The 13,343-nt window shown below is 36.4% G+C and overlaps 1 protein-coding gene across 1 annotated transcript in view; it reads right to left on the bottom strand.

The window, feature by feature from the left end:
* The window catches only part of SPTA1 (spectrin alpha, erythrocytic 1), a 67,466-nt gene that overhangs the window by 1,774 nt on the left and 52,349 nt on the right, over positions 1–13,343 (bottom strand). Inside the window, exons 39-49 of the mRNA XM_043877186.1 lie at positions 12,965–13,097; positions 12,356–12,459; positions 11,474–11,640; positions 10,556–10,632; positions 7,496–7,705; positions 5,284–5,580; positions 4,371–4,483; positions 3,185–3,202; positions 2,519–2,570; positions 976–1,163; positions 98–151 (exon numbers count right to left, since the gene is read on the bottom strand). Coding sequence (XP_043733121.1) covers positions 98–151; positions 976–1,163; positions 2,519–2,570; positions 3,185–3,202; positions 4,371–4,483; positions 5,284–5,580; positions 7,496–7,705; positions 10,556–10,632; positions 11,474–11,640; positions 12,356–12,459; positions 12,965–13,097 — 1,413 coding nt within the window. The remainder of the gene's footprint in view (positions 1–97; positions 152–975; positions 1,164–2,518; positions 2,571–3,184; positions 3,203–4,370; positions 4,484–5,283; positions 5,581–7,495; positions 7,706–10,555; positions 10,633–11,473; positions 11,641–12,355; positions 12,460–12,964; positions 13,098–13,343) is intronic.

Below are 13,343 nucleotides of genomic sequence, written 5' to 3'. Positions count from 1 at the left end.
GAATCAGATCAAACCACACCAAGGGAAAAAAAAAATAGTTATTTGGAGCTTCATTCTGAATTTCCTGCAAAACAATCAACTATGAAGCTATACACACCTAAAGGTTGTTTCAAACTCTTGTCGTGTCTCTTCACTGAGACCGGTGATGTCTCTGAAAGAAAAACAAAAATTAACCCATGAAATAAAAATAGACATGCCATAATAGTAAGAGAGGAATTTTAGTGACTATTAGGCTAGTCAAGTCACCTAGTTCAGGGGCTGGCAAACTATGGTCCATGGACCAGGTCCAGGAGATCGCTCACTTTTGTACAGTCAATGAACTGAGAATAGTTTTTACATGATTTAAAATAATAAATGAAGACTATTTCCTTAAACATTAAAAATTGTGAGAAATTCAAATCTTAGCATCCATAAATAAAATTTCCCTGGAATATGTTCATGCTTATTCATTTATGAATTATCAGTAGCTGTTTTCACAACAGCAGAACTGAGTAACAGCACAGCAGTTTAAAAAAAGGCTACATGGCTCACAAACTCTACAATATTATCAGGATCCTTACAGAAAAACTTTGTCTAAATAACTAATGCTGTCAAAATATTTTATTTAGAAAAAAAATTATCTTCTGCCCTATACTTTGAATATTTCTTTTACTCCAGACATTTTAATGGGAATTTTACAAAAGGGAATGCTCTTTGAAGAGGTCATATAAGATGATGCATAGGCTCTGAGAAATGGATGGTAAGTAGACACAGGAGGATGATAGTACTGTCCCCCAGTTTATCGTGGACTCATATTTTTTAAAACAGTCATTCTCTGGGTCAGCAAAGAGAGAAAACTGGTTCTGGAGCTAATAAGTGCACTATCCGTGAAGTAGCCATTGTATCCAGTACCCCCAGAGTTTAGCCCTTGGAACTAAGTTTCTAATACCTAACACCAGACATCCTTGCCCAGCCTTGACCCCAATTTCTCAATACCTGGCTTGGATTTGTTGTTCCAGACTGTGTTGCCTTTGCATCCCAAGCTGGTAGAGCTGTTCCCACTGCTGAGCCAGCCCAATGGTGCTGTATTTAATGTCCAGGACCATAGCCTCTTCTAAGCTTTCTCCCAGGTCCTCAATCTTGGTCAGTTGATGCTTCATTGCCTGGATTTCCTTTTGCTTCCTCTGGAAAAAGACAAAGAAGAGAAGCAGTTACCTGGGGTACCAGGTCCAAATCTAGGAATAAAATGGAAGGCAAGAAGCTGATAAGTTTAGATTTCCTTCATTGCTCCTTTTCAATTATCTTCAGGAATTTTCCTGTCCTTTGTAAAAATTGAACTACTCAGGAAAACCATCTGAATTCTCTATTCCTCATTTATAAAATGGTGAGAAGTTTAAGTAATATGACCTCTGTCGTTCTGGTAGTCTGTAATATATAAATCTAAGGGTTAGCAGTCATAAACTGTAGATAGAGAAGGGTAGGACTTCTAGGATCCATGCATCATCAGCTCCCAGTGATCTGCATCATGAGTGATTTGCATTATTGATTGTAGTTGATTTCTGAGGCCCACTTAAACTTCCCAGTATTCACATATCAATCTCCTTCACTGGCTTGGACAGACTTCTACAAGATGCTTCTGTCAGTCACACTGAATGCCAAATATCTGCATTTAGGTCATGCTTTGTCAACAGGGAAATATCTTTCCCTAAAGAAAATGAAAAGTGAAGTCACTCAGTTGTGTCCAACTCTTTGTGACCCCATGGACTGTAGCCTACCAGGCTCCTTTGTCCATGGGATTTTCCAGGCAAGAATACTGGAGTGGGTTGCCATATCCGACCCAGGGATTGAACCCGGATCTCCTGCATTGTAGGCAGACACTTTACCATCTGAGCCACCAGGGAAATCCTAGAGAAGGGAGAAGTGAATTGGTTGTGATGATGGGGGTAGGTGTGAAAGTAGTGAAAATATATTAGATATTACAGTGGTTTGTGGCTCTCCAAAAATCAATCCTACCTGACAACATCTTTTTAGCATTAAGTTCTCTCCTTGGGGATAAATTAGATTTAATTAATTAAATATCTTTTTCTGGTGGGGAAGCAATAACAAAGATAAGGTGAAAGCTAAAAATACTGTTCTAGCCACTTCTTCACCCAGTTGTTAAGAGACAATTTATATTCAATTTTATTTTCTTACCACATCAAATAACATAAATTTGTCAATGTTACAAGTTGTAGGTTATGAGCTTTCATATTTGTTCCCTAACTTAATAACTATAGTAAATCTATAATGTAGATATTATTGATTCCATTGTATAGATACAGAAATTAAAGTTGAGATTTAAGCAAACTGACATCCACGTCCATGAAGTGGTAGCCAATGGTTAGAATGCAAATTGTTGGCAAGATTGACAACACAGCCTTAGGCTTTTGACTTTTGCATTAGGGGATTTACCTAAAGGAATCACCAGTTTCCTTTGAGTAGTTCTTGAACTCCTGTAAATTCCAGCAATATTTAGAACTAATGAATAAACATTACGTACTTTATTTGCTTCCAGCTGGGATTCTAGTGTTCCTGTTTCTTTCAGCAAAGATCTAGTTAAGAACCAGAGGAAAACATTACTTATAATATCAGAAGTCAGTATGTTACACAAATAGACCAACCCAAATCTCCTACACTTCTATAAGTTCTTCCAAGTTATATGGCCTTTCTGAAATGAATTTTCACAATGCTAATTTTTTACGAAATCAGACCCTCTCTGTTGATTTGGTAACCTTGCTGGATAGATGAAAAGGAAAGTGAGGTTCCTCTGTGCCTACAAGAGAGCTTCCATACTCTCCTAGTTTTTATTCTCAAATACACCCTTAACCTAATGTAAGCAGTTCAGTTCAGTTCAGTTCAGTCGCTCAGTCGTGTCTGACTCTTTGCGACCCCTTGAACTGCAGCACGCCAGGCCTTCCTGTCCATTACCAACTCCCAGAGTCCACCCAAACCCATGTCCATTGACTCCACCTAGTGGGAGATAGGGCCAGAATGATTTACATGCTTCTCCTTCTTATCCCACATTTTGTTTTAGGGCCTTCTTACCCCACATATATTTAATTTATCAGATTTGCAGTGGGATGAAGATACTTTACTACCAAGGCCTCCTTAATTAATTCTTTCAGAATGATATAACAAAACAAACAGGATAACATAAAATACTCACCCATCCAGAAAATGGTCCCTGGATATGGAGGTCCAGAACAGGAGTCAGAAGAGAGAAAAGGAAAATCACGTTAACAAGGACTATTTCAATAATCTTCTTTCTTCAGATGTGTGATACATTCTAAGCTTTTTGTACCTAAAGTATGAATCTGTTCAACCCACTGTCCTCAAAGTGTCCCCCATACTGAGAACCCCAGAGCCTCCTGTGCAGCTCGTTGCTTTGGGATGAAGAGCTCAGGTGTCAGGTGACACGCTCAGTATTGGGCCTCTGCTGCCAGAGATGAGACCAAAGCCAGAGGCAGAGGAGGATGAGCTGTGTGTCCTTTGTCTTCAAGTCAGATTTTTTTTTTTAAGCCATGATACAGAATTTCTTTCTGTTCCTTCTTTGATTTATCCTTGTCAGTGAGCTCATAGGAACAGAAGCATGAACTGTCTAAACTGACACTTTAAACTCTCAAACCTCCACAATTCTGATACACCTGCTGAATACAGTCTACCAACTTTGACCACTTAGTCATTTGTTATACCTTCCAAGTCTCCTCTTTTCCAGGTCATTTGCCTCAGAAGATGTAACAAATGTTATTTTCATGTATAAAGCATTTTGCATTTAATAAAAACAATTAGCATATATTATCTCACTTGATTCTCATGACAGTTTTAGTAGTCAAGCAATATAATAGTTTCCTATGAAGTATTCACAGTATACTCTGCTCTGGTTGTACCAATAAATACATATGTGACCTTGAGCAAGTCAATTTATCTACTGAACTTCTTTCCACATTTAGAAACAGAGGTAATAACATCAGTGCTGTACACTCTTCAAGGTTATTCTGAAAATTAAGTGAGATAATGGATTATAAAATTACAGTGTAAAGTGCAAAGGGGAAGGCAAATGTAAGTGAATGTTATTATTTTGGGGCTGTAACTATAGGCAAGAGGAAAAAAAGTGAGACTTTCAAATAGGGAATAAAGAATGGGCAATGAGGTGAAATTCTCATTTCTCAATTTTTCAATGACTGATTTAGAATACAGTCAATTCCAGATACAAAGCACTGACAGGATATGGCGATTTTAGGACTGCATAAGTACTGTAAGAATTACCCCCTTCCCTTAGCTATGTATTCCATCCCCATAGTAAGTGGAATGTGTGGCATAAGGATCGTAAGTTTGGGGGTATCACAGCACACCTGGTCTCCAAGATCCAATTAAGGAAGGCACTGGCATTCTGTTCAAATTCCTGGCACATCTCAAAGTTCTTGATCTGTCTTGCCTCTTCCTTTTCCAACTCCTGCTCTCTTTCCTAAAACCCCAAATCACAGATAGTAGTGTGCACATTGAAGACTTTTTCTTGCAATAAAATAACTGGTTCCTGGGCTCATCTGCACATCTCCCCTCTTCCCAATTTCACCTGCCTTCCAATGGCATTGCCTGTGTGCTCAAATTTCTTCCAGTCCACCTCTTCTCATCTCAGAAATATGAAAGAAGCTTATCCAACTTTTCATAAGTACTTGCAGGTGTTACCAAGCCCAGTAAAAAGCAAGCTAGTAATAAAGGAAGTCTTTCCTCATCTCAGTATTTTTTCAGTTGAGATTTCATTTAAATGAAAAGATAATAAGAGTTTCCATCTAAAATTGGTGAGATTATAGTGAACGTTTTCTTTGCAAACTTGTATTTTCCATGGCTTCAGTAATGAGCATTACTATAGACAGACAAAAATTACACACAAGCACATTAAAAAGACACTTCTGGAAGTCTGTATAAAATAGAAAATGCTTTTGAGCATATAGACTGCAAAGATACATACATGCCTCATGAACTTTTCATAACACGTTTTTAGAGCCATCTTCTGGAGCTTATGTTTGCTTCTCTGAATCACCGATCATCACTCAAACACTTGAGACTGTCTAAACTATAGGGCATAGGGCTCTGTTTATCATGAACGTATTTCCATTTTTTTCTTAGATTGACTCAGTTCATGACTGCTGTCCCAATATAATTATTAAGTGTTCCTTTCTCTCTCAAAGTCCCCGAATCCAGAAATTAAATCAAATGATCATGTTCACTATAACTAAAGGAAGTATCTTCTCTGCCCCAAACTACCTTGATGATATCAGATAGGTGTTTCCAGACTCTCTCTAGCACCTCCACTGTCAACCAGGTATAGGGGCTGGAGGGCACATTTAAGGCCTTAATCTGCTGGTCTAGCTCTTGCAAATCATTGAAGTCTCTTTGGGCCTTTGTCACGGAGGCCAAGAAGGCCTCGTGGTCCTTCTGCAGCTGCCGGATTGCATCCAGGGAGACACAGCGCACAGGCTCTGACAGGTCCTCCTCGGCCTTCTCATACCAGTTGTTGAAAGCTGAGGCCTTGTGTGCGAATTCCATGAATAGAACCTCAGCCTATAAAGAAAAAAGACAGTTCCATCTTTTCCAATAAAGTTCAACAGCAGAAAATAAAACAGGATAAAAAATGACTGTCTTCAAATATTTGCAGGACCAACACTCTAAGAGAGCAGAACTAAAACCAATGGAGACCATGCAATCAGATGGGTGGACATGTGAGTTCAAGGTACAAGCCCTGATCCAAGCATTTTCTCTTTTCTTCCAACACTTAAAAATGAAGTTGGATAACTTCTAGGATTATTTTAGCCATAAGATTCCCAGTGACAAGGGTAGTTTTCAATGATAAGATTTCATGATTTCTTGTTCTGATGTCTGTGTTCCATGACTAATTGGCACATAGTATAACATGCATGAATTAAGTTTAAGTGAATGAATGAACTGCAAGTAAAAAAAAAAAATCGTTTGTGGGATAGACATTTCTTCTTTCTCTTCTGTGATCTGCAGCCCTCACTGCTTTGATGTTTATTTGTATATACTGAGTTGTCTTCCTACCTTCCTCTAAACCTTGTTCAGAGCTAATCTCATGCCTAAATTCCCTGCTTAAATCCATTTCTTACCCTCTAACCTACATCTTTAGCCATGCAATACTCTGGAGTATTCTGAATGTGAATTTTCAATAAGAGAAATAGTATGGATTTTTTCAACCAGAAGGTAATAAAAAGTTTTAGATTTAAAACACATCATATATTTTGTGTCAGCTGATTGTACTTTCAAAAAGATTTTGTTATACAGATGTGAGAATCATTTTTCATCTCAAAATGGGTTAAGAGGAAAAAAACTGATCCAAATGGAATAGAGATTGCAAAGGTATTGTATACCATTACGTTGTCGCTATATTCATTTCAGCAATCTATACACCAAAATAGACCAACACAGAAAATCTATTACTGCCCCTACTTTGGAAGGACATGGAAACCTATAAATAATATCATATATTTTCATAATATGATGTATCAACTGAATATTTTACAGAGATTTTATAATCATAAAATAAGATATGTGGTTATCCATTAATTGCTTTAATTTTGCACTTAAGATTAGTTTCTGTAGGTTCTATGTCCCTCAGTACAGTTAAAATCAAGAGTCTGACTTTTATTTGTGTGTTTCCTGATTCGTCTAATTCTCTACTTTAACTTGTTGTCAGGTACAATATCTTATGGTCTAGAAGTACTCAGTATTTTCACTGAACATCTTGACTTCCTTTTACTGTTAATAATTTTATCATCAGCATCCAATATCTTAGCAGTCACCAAAAGAAAGAACATTTTAATAGCTATGTCCATATAGAACATAGTGGTTTATATTGCGTTTTCAAGTCCATTATCTCTTTTGATAGTAATAGCATAGAACAAGATATGATGGTGATATTACCCTATTTTCTAAATAGAGAAATCAAGTTTCAGAGATGTTAAGCAACATATAGAAGGTGCCCCAGCTAGGAAAGATGATAACACAAATTTTACTTGTCTAATATTCCTTTTATTTGAGTTAGAAAAAACACAAGAGCAATCTTGACTCCTACATGCCAGTATTAGTTCTGCCATAAATTAAGATCTTCTAGTCCTCGTCGAAAAACACAAGAGCAATCTTGACTCCTACATGCCAGTATTAGTTCTGCCATAAATTAAGATCTTCTAGTCCTCGTCGTGAGTCACCTACTTGTTTCCAATATATGTGTGTGACTTCCATCATAAGTCAGCTGAATAGCTGGTCAATCAGTCAAAACAAAAAAAAAGTATCAATCTAAAAATGAATTACTTCATGTTTATAAGAATGTCTTCCTGATTCTTTGCAATATACTCACTCAATTGTCTATAGTATTCAAACATGGTTTTCAGTATCTGTTTCTGGATATAGATAGTCAAGGTCAGATGATGGCTCATCATTTTTTTTTTTTTTTTTTTTTTTTTACCTCCAGAAGGGGCCGTTGTTTCTCTAGCAATTCCTGTCTGTGGACTTCGGAGGCTTCCAGCAACTGTTCCCAGCGCCTCAGCAGGGCAGCATGGCGCTCCTCGATGGCTTTGGTCTGGCTGTGCCCAGCAGCCACAAGTTGATCCTTCAGGTCAGTTATCTCAGACAGTCTCTCTTGCTGGAAGCTCTGCAGACTGGCATGCAGTGTGTCCTGAGAAAGACCCATAGAGAAGGTGTGAACAGAAAAATAATACAGATTCCAAGGGTCACTCATACCTGGGTTCCACCAGATTGAACCTATGCAAGAGTGTAGAGTAGTGGACAAATTTTCCAAAAAGGAAATTTTACTTAGAGACGTTCATAAGCACTTGGAGTTGGAATTATGGTTAAATTCCAATGTTTTAAAACCGGATTTTTAGATTAGGCGCAAAATTAATATTAAGGGAGATTTGGAGCATGATGTGATATTTCAAATCTTCCAAATCAAAATTAAATCCTTCTTAAGGCTCACTTTCTAAGACTCTTTTACATCACTTATTAGATTTTGCATTCTAATTAGTATTAGTAGAAGTGCACTACTAGAAATTGTGAAAATATGCAAACTAACAAAAAACCTTTTACAGGTGACAGTGTATGTGTGTATGTGTAAATGATATCAAAATCACAAAATTCAGGATGCTCCACTTCTAGTTTTAACAGGGTGGTGTGTATTTGACCAATCCTCTCTTTGAAAACAATTTTAACCACTGGATAAAAGCACAAAAAATCAGCTGTTTGAAAGGGATCAGGATGCAACTCAAATAGCTATAACTTGAGGGATCAAAATTACAGGGAGAAGGGAATAGTAGCAAAATAAGAGTTGTACTCTCTGCCACTTTTTCCTTTGAAGTATAAACTGTACAGGCTGAAGTTGCAGAGAAAGCAGCTGCTCAGAGCTTTTGATCATCACATTAGAACTGAAAGGACAGAAACCAGAATTCTAGGAAACTGAAGCATCCACTGTTTGAGGAAACCATGAAAAGGGAGCTGCAGAAAAGGAGGCTCAATAATCCCCTTGTATGACCCCGTTAGGGCATTTACAGATTTCCTGAATACAAGTTGTAGAAGTCAAGCAGAAAACAGTAGCTTAGAATCTACAGTCTAAACAATCTAAAGAATCTAAAATCTAAAAATTTTCTGCAGTCACACAGTGTAGAGATCAGGACACATCAAGTAGGAGCAAACTTAGTGAAAGAGGTTTAGTTGAAGTCTCTAAAGGTTCTATGTTTAAGAACAAACTGAAAATGGCTAGTCTTCAGGAAAATTGAAATCATGTCTTGAGTCATTACCAAGAAAAGTTGGGGTTGGATAGGGCATGAGATGGGAGAGAGGTACTAAATTATAGCTTTAAATAAAAACTCATGAATCAATTACTTTAAATGTAAATGGATTCACTACTCCATGAAAATCATCAAAGTAGATAATAAGTCAACACTCAGCTATATGATATTTATAAAAGACACATCTAAGACATATTGACACTCTGCACTTCTAGGTTCATTGCAGCATTGTTTACAGTAGTCAAGATATAGAAACAAACTGCCTGTCAAAAGAACAATGGATAAAGAAGATAGGTGATATACACATAGAATACTATTCAGTCACGAGTAAGAAGGAAACCCTGCTATTTGCAACAACTTGGATGAAACCTGAGACTATTCTGCTAAGTGAAATGTCAGACATAGAAAGACAAATACTGTATAATGTTATTTATATGTTGAATCTAAAAAAGCCAAATAGAATATATTGGAGGTGAGAGAAATGGGGAGAAATTGGTGAAAGGGCAAAAACTTCTATTTATAAGATTAACAAGTTCTGGAGATTTAATGTACAGCATGGTAATTATAGTTAATATTCCTATACTATGTACTTTAAAGTACATAAGTCTTACAAGTCTTACCTGTTCTCACCTTTAAAAAAATGATAGTTATATCACAGAATGAAAGTGATAGTTAATGCTATAGTGACAACCATGTTGCAATTTATGAATGTACAAAATAAACAATAAAAACTATAAAGACATAGAAATGTTTTTAAAAGAAATGGAAATAGATGTACATTGCAAACAGTAAATAAAAGAAAGTTGGTGTAGTACACTAATATGTGAAAAATCCTTTAAATTAAGAAGTGTTTAAAAAGATGTGTTATTAGAGAGAAACTTTTCATAATTAAAAGAATTTATTCATCAAAATGATTTCATAATTCTAAATGTCAACATAACTTTTAACCTAGCTTTAAAATATATAAAACTAAAATATAAAAAAAAAAAAACATGAGTAACAGACTCTGATAGGTAATACAAATCATTGCAAAATCACATTCTTTTCAATTGGACAAAGGCTATTCACCAAAACAGGTCATTTGTTGGATATAAAGCAACCTCCTAAAATAACATAGAGTGTGTTTTTAAAATAAAGTTGAATAACTATATATAAATGTCAAAAAAAGATAATTAGAAAATTCACAAGTATTTAGAAATTGAACAATGCACTACAGAATAAATAGTGAGTCAATTAAGAAATTATGCAAGAAATAACAGAATATTTTTAATTAGATGATAACAAAAATAACATGAAATCTGTGAGATGCAGTTAAGGATTTACTTAGAGGAAAAGGTGTATTCTCAAATCAACATACTAGAAAAGAAGAATGGCTAAGTATTTAACAACATCAATATCTATCTTAATTTTTTTTAAATCAAGTAATCTCAAAGAAAGTTAAAAAATTATAAAGATAATGGAATAATTATAAAGATATTAATGGAATACAGTAAAAAGATAAAACAGAGAAAAATTAAATGGTCAAAAGTTGGTTCTCTAATAAAAATTAGCACTTACTGGCAATATTGATGAGGGAAAAAGAACTAGCAAATTATCTCTATCACAAAGGGAACAATTTTACAGGTCCTACAGATAATAAAACCACAACATTTGGGAATGAAATAACCCTGTGTGTGAAGCTTCTGTGTGATGTAGGTCTTGGACTTCATGGGCATTTATGAACAAGGCAAACCTGCTCTCACCTGTTTTGCCAGGAGAGTGGACAGGGCAGCAAGGTCTGCATCATTGCTATTGGTCTTCAAGCTTGTTTCTTTCTCAGCTGAAGAACAAAGGTAATTCATAAGAAGAGAAAGAGAGTTGGTTTTATATCTGGCTTGGCAAAGAGAAAGGCATATCTACTATCGGCCACAAGAGAGCCTCTTGACTCTCCAAGTAGATGATTCATTAGAATATGGGTGTGGGAGCCAGTAAACTATTTTTTTAGATGTATACAGGATAAACCGACTGAAACAGAGCTAGAACCAAGAGAACTTCTGGATGTTTCATTGAACAAAGGAAATCTTCAGCTTAGACATAAATTATAAGTAAATCAAACACAGAATTTATTTGCTAGAATGTTTGCCATGACTCTATCTTTCTGAATATCACATGGACATCACCAATTTCCAAAAAAAGATGTTCTCTGGGAATATAGTACTTAGTTATTCTCTCAGTATACGTCTCTATAAGTTTGTGTGTGTGTATGTCTGGGTATTTTTGCACACATGTGACTTTAATTGTAATTGTGTTCAGACAGGATAGGAGTGGGTGATGAAGGGGGCATCTTTCTTCCCATGGTGAGCAACAGAGCCCTGGGATCCATTCAATAAATTGAATTATCAGCGTATCCTCAAACCCAGAGGCCATCGTCCTCAAATGAGTGCATGCTAAGTCATTTCAGTTGTATCTGACTCTTTGTGACCCTATGGAATGTAGACTGCCAGGCTCCTCTGTCCATGGGACCCTTCAGGCAAGAACACTGAAGTGGGTAGCCATGCTCTCCTCCAGGGGATCTTCCTGACCCAGTGATCAAACTCACATCTCTTATGTCTCCTACATTGGCAGGTATGCTCTTTACCACTAGCACCACCTGGGAAGCCTCTGGTCCTCACATATCATACCTATCCAGGCCTCAACCACATCAGCCTTCCAGTTGAACTGCTGAAAGTCATGATCATCTTCCAGTTGTGACTTCCAAACAGCCAATGACTCGGCCAGACAAGGAATCTTTTCATTTAGAGCCTGTATCTTGTTAGAAATCTTCTCTTTATGTTGACTATCCCCCTGTGTCACCGTGGTTGAAAGGAGAGATAGATATATTGATGAATGTTCAGAGCCAGAAAAGTAAAATCCTTTGCACTATTAAAAACCTTTCATCTCTCTCCTTCCAAATATATAGCTACTCTCTTCTAGGTCCAGTGAAATTATTCTATTATTCATCTATAATAGAATATCTATTATCCAGATGATATTGTCCAGCATTTGGACAGTCTCCTGTTTGTCCATGTAAGTGTGATCTTCTTAGTTGGCATAAGCATCTCAAAGGTACAGAATCATCTGTTTAGGATTCTTTGTACAGCCTTTAGATTATTGAGGTTCTGTTGAAACTAGCATTTAAACAAAAGAATGGTTCTCAAATTACAAAGAGATTTCAGTGGGGTCCTCATCTCTAGAGGTCAAAGAGATTTCTTCACATTCTTACAGTTCTCTATGACCAAAGCAAGTCATGTGTAAAATATTTTTAAATGTCATATTCTGCATAGAGTATGAGTCAATGAATGATTTTTAAATATCTAAAAAGTATACCTATAAGAAGACTTTGAAAAAAAGCTTCCAGAAAATAGCAATAATTAAATTGGTATTTGTTTGCTGAAACAATAACAAAAAGGCAGCTGAGAAGAGATTACCAAGGTTGTGCATGATTTTAACAATGTTCATGATTCTATATTTGGGCCAATACCTTTTTCAAATCCTTATTTTGACCTGGAATCCCTGGAGTATATCTTACCTTACTCAGGATATCTTCTCCTTGAGCACACACATTTTGCACTCGAATCTCATGGACAGCAAAGTCATTCTCCAAAGTTTCGAGCTTCTTTTGTAAGCTCTGTGTGAATGAGTTGGTGAGAATCAGAACTTCCAAAATTAACAATATATCCCACTCACATTCTGATTCCTTTTGATGCCATTCACCAGCAATGATTCAACTAAGTTGATAGACTACATGAGTGTTCACTTATTCCTGCATAGCTCCAGTAAATTTCTCTTCCCAAATTCCTCACTTCCCAGAAAGGCAGTCTTACCAAAGAGCCAAAGGAATACATGTGACATTGTTTATAACTAACCATGTGACTTGAGACTTCTGGATTTGGGGGTGATTATTGATCAAGCTAGTACAGAAGGATTTCTCCATGTTGAAATGTATGTATAATAATTCTTAAAAACATTCCATCTAGCAGAAAAATATCTAGTATCAAGAACATCATGCTAAGAACTAACCTGAAAGTTTCTTCTTCCACCAGAAGAAAGATTCTAATTTTACAGGCAAAAATGTTGACTACTTAAGAAAAGATTCAACAGAAGAAAATTGATCCATTCTTCCAGTTCCTCACCTGAGTAGCGGCCAAAGTGTCTCCAGAATCCCCTTGGGCAACCATAGCTTCCTTTTCACTGATCCAAGCTTCCTCCTCCTCAGCATTCTCCATGAATTCCAAGTATTCTAGGGATTCTCCCAACTGAATCCCTCTGTAACAGGAAAGTAACCCCCACCCCAAATTAAAAAAAAAAACAAAAAACACAAAAACTAATGAGCAGTGGAAGTGTAGCAAAGTGGCACAATCTTATAAGATTTTAAGATTTTGGCTTTATGGGTGTAAGGGGGAAAAATACTCCATACTTTTATTACTAAGCACTGCACATAATGTTAAAACTGGGGAGATGCAGAAAATAAAACAGACATGTGGGAGATAATGTGGTATAAAGGATAACATA

The sequence above is a fragment of the Cervus elaphus genome, chromosome 20, assembly GCF_910594005.1.
Source record: "Cervus elaphus chromosome 20, mCerEla1.1, whole genome shotgun sequence".
NCBI lineage: Eukaryota > Metazoa > Chordata > Mammalia > Artiodactyla > Cervidae > Cervus > Cervus elaphus.
This window is presented reverse-complemented; position numbering and strand designations above follow the sequence as displayed.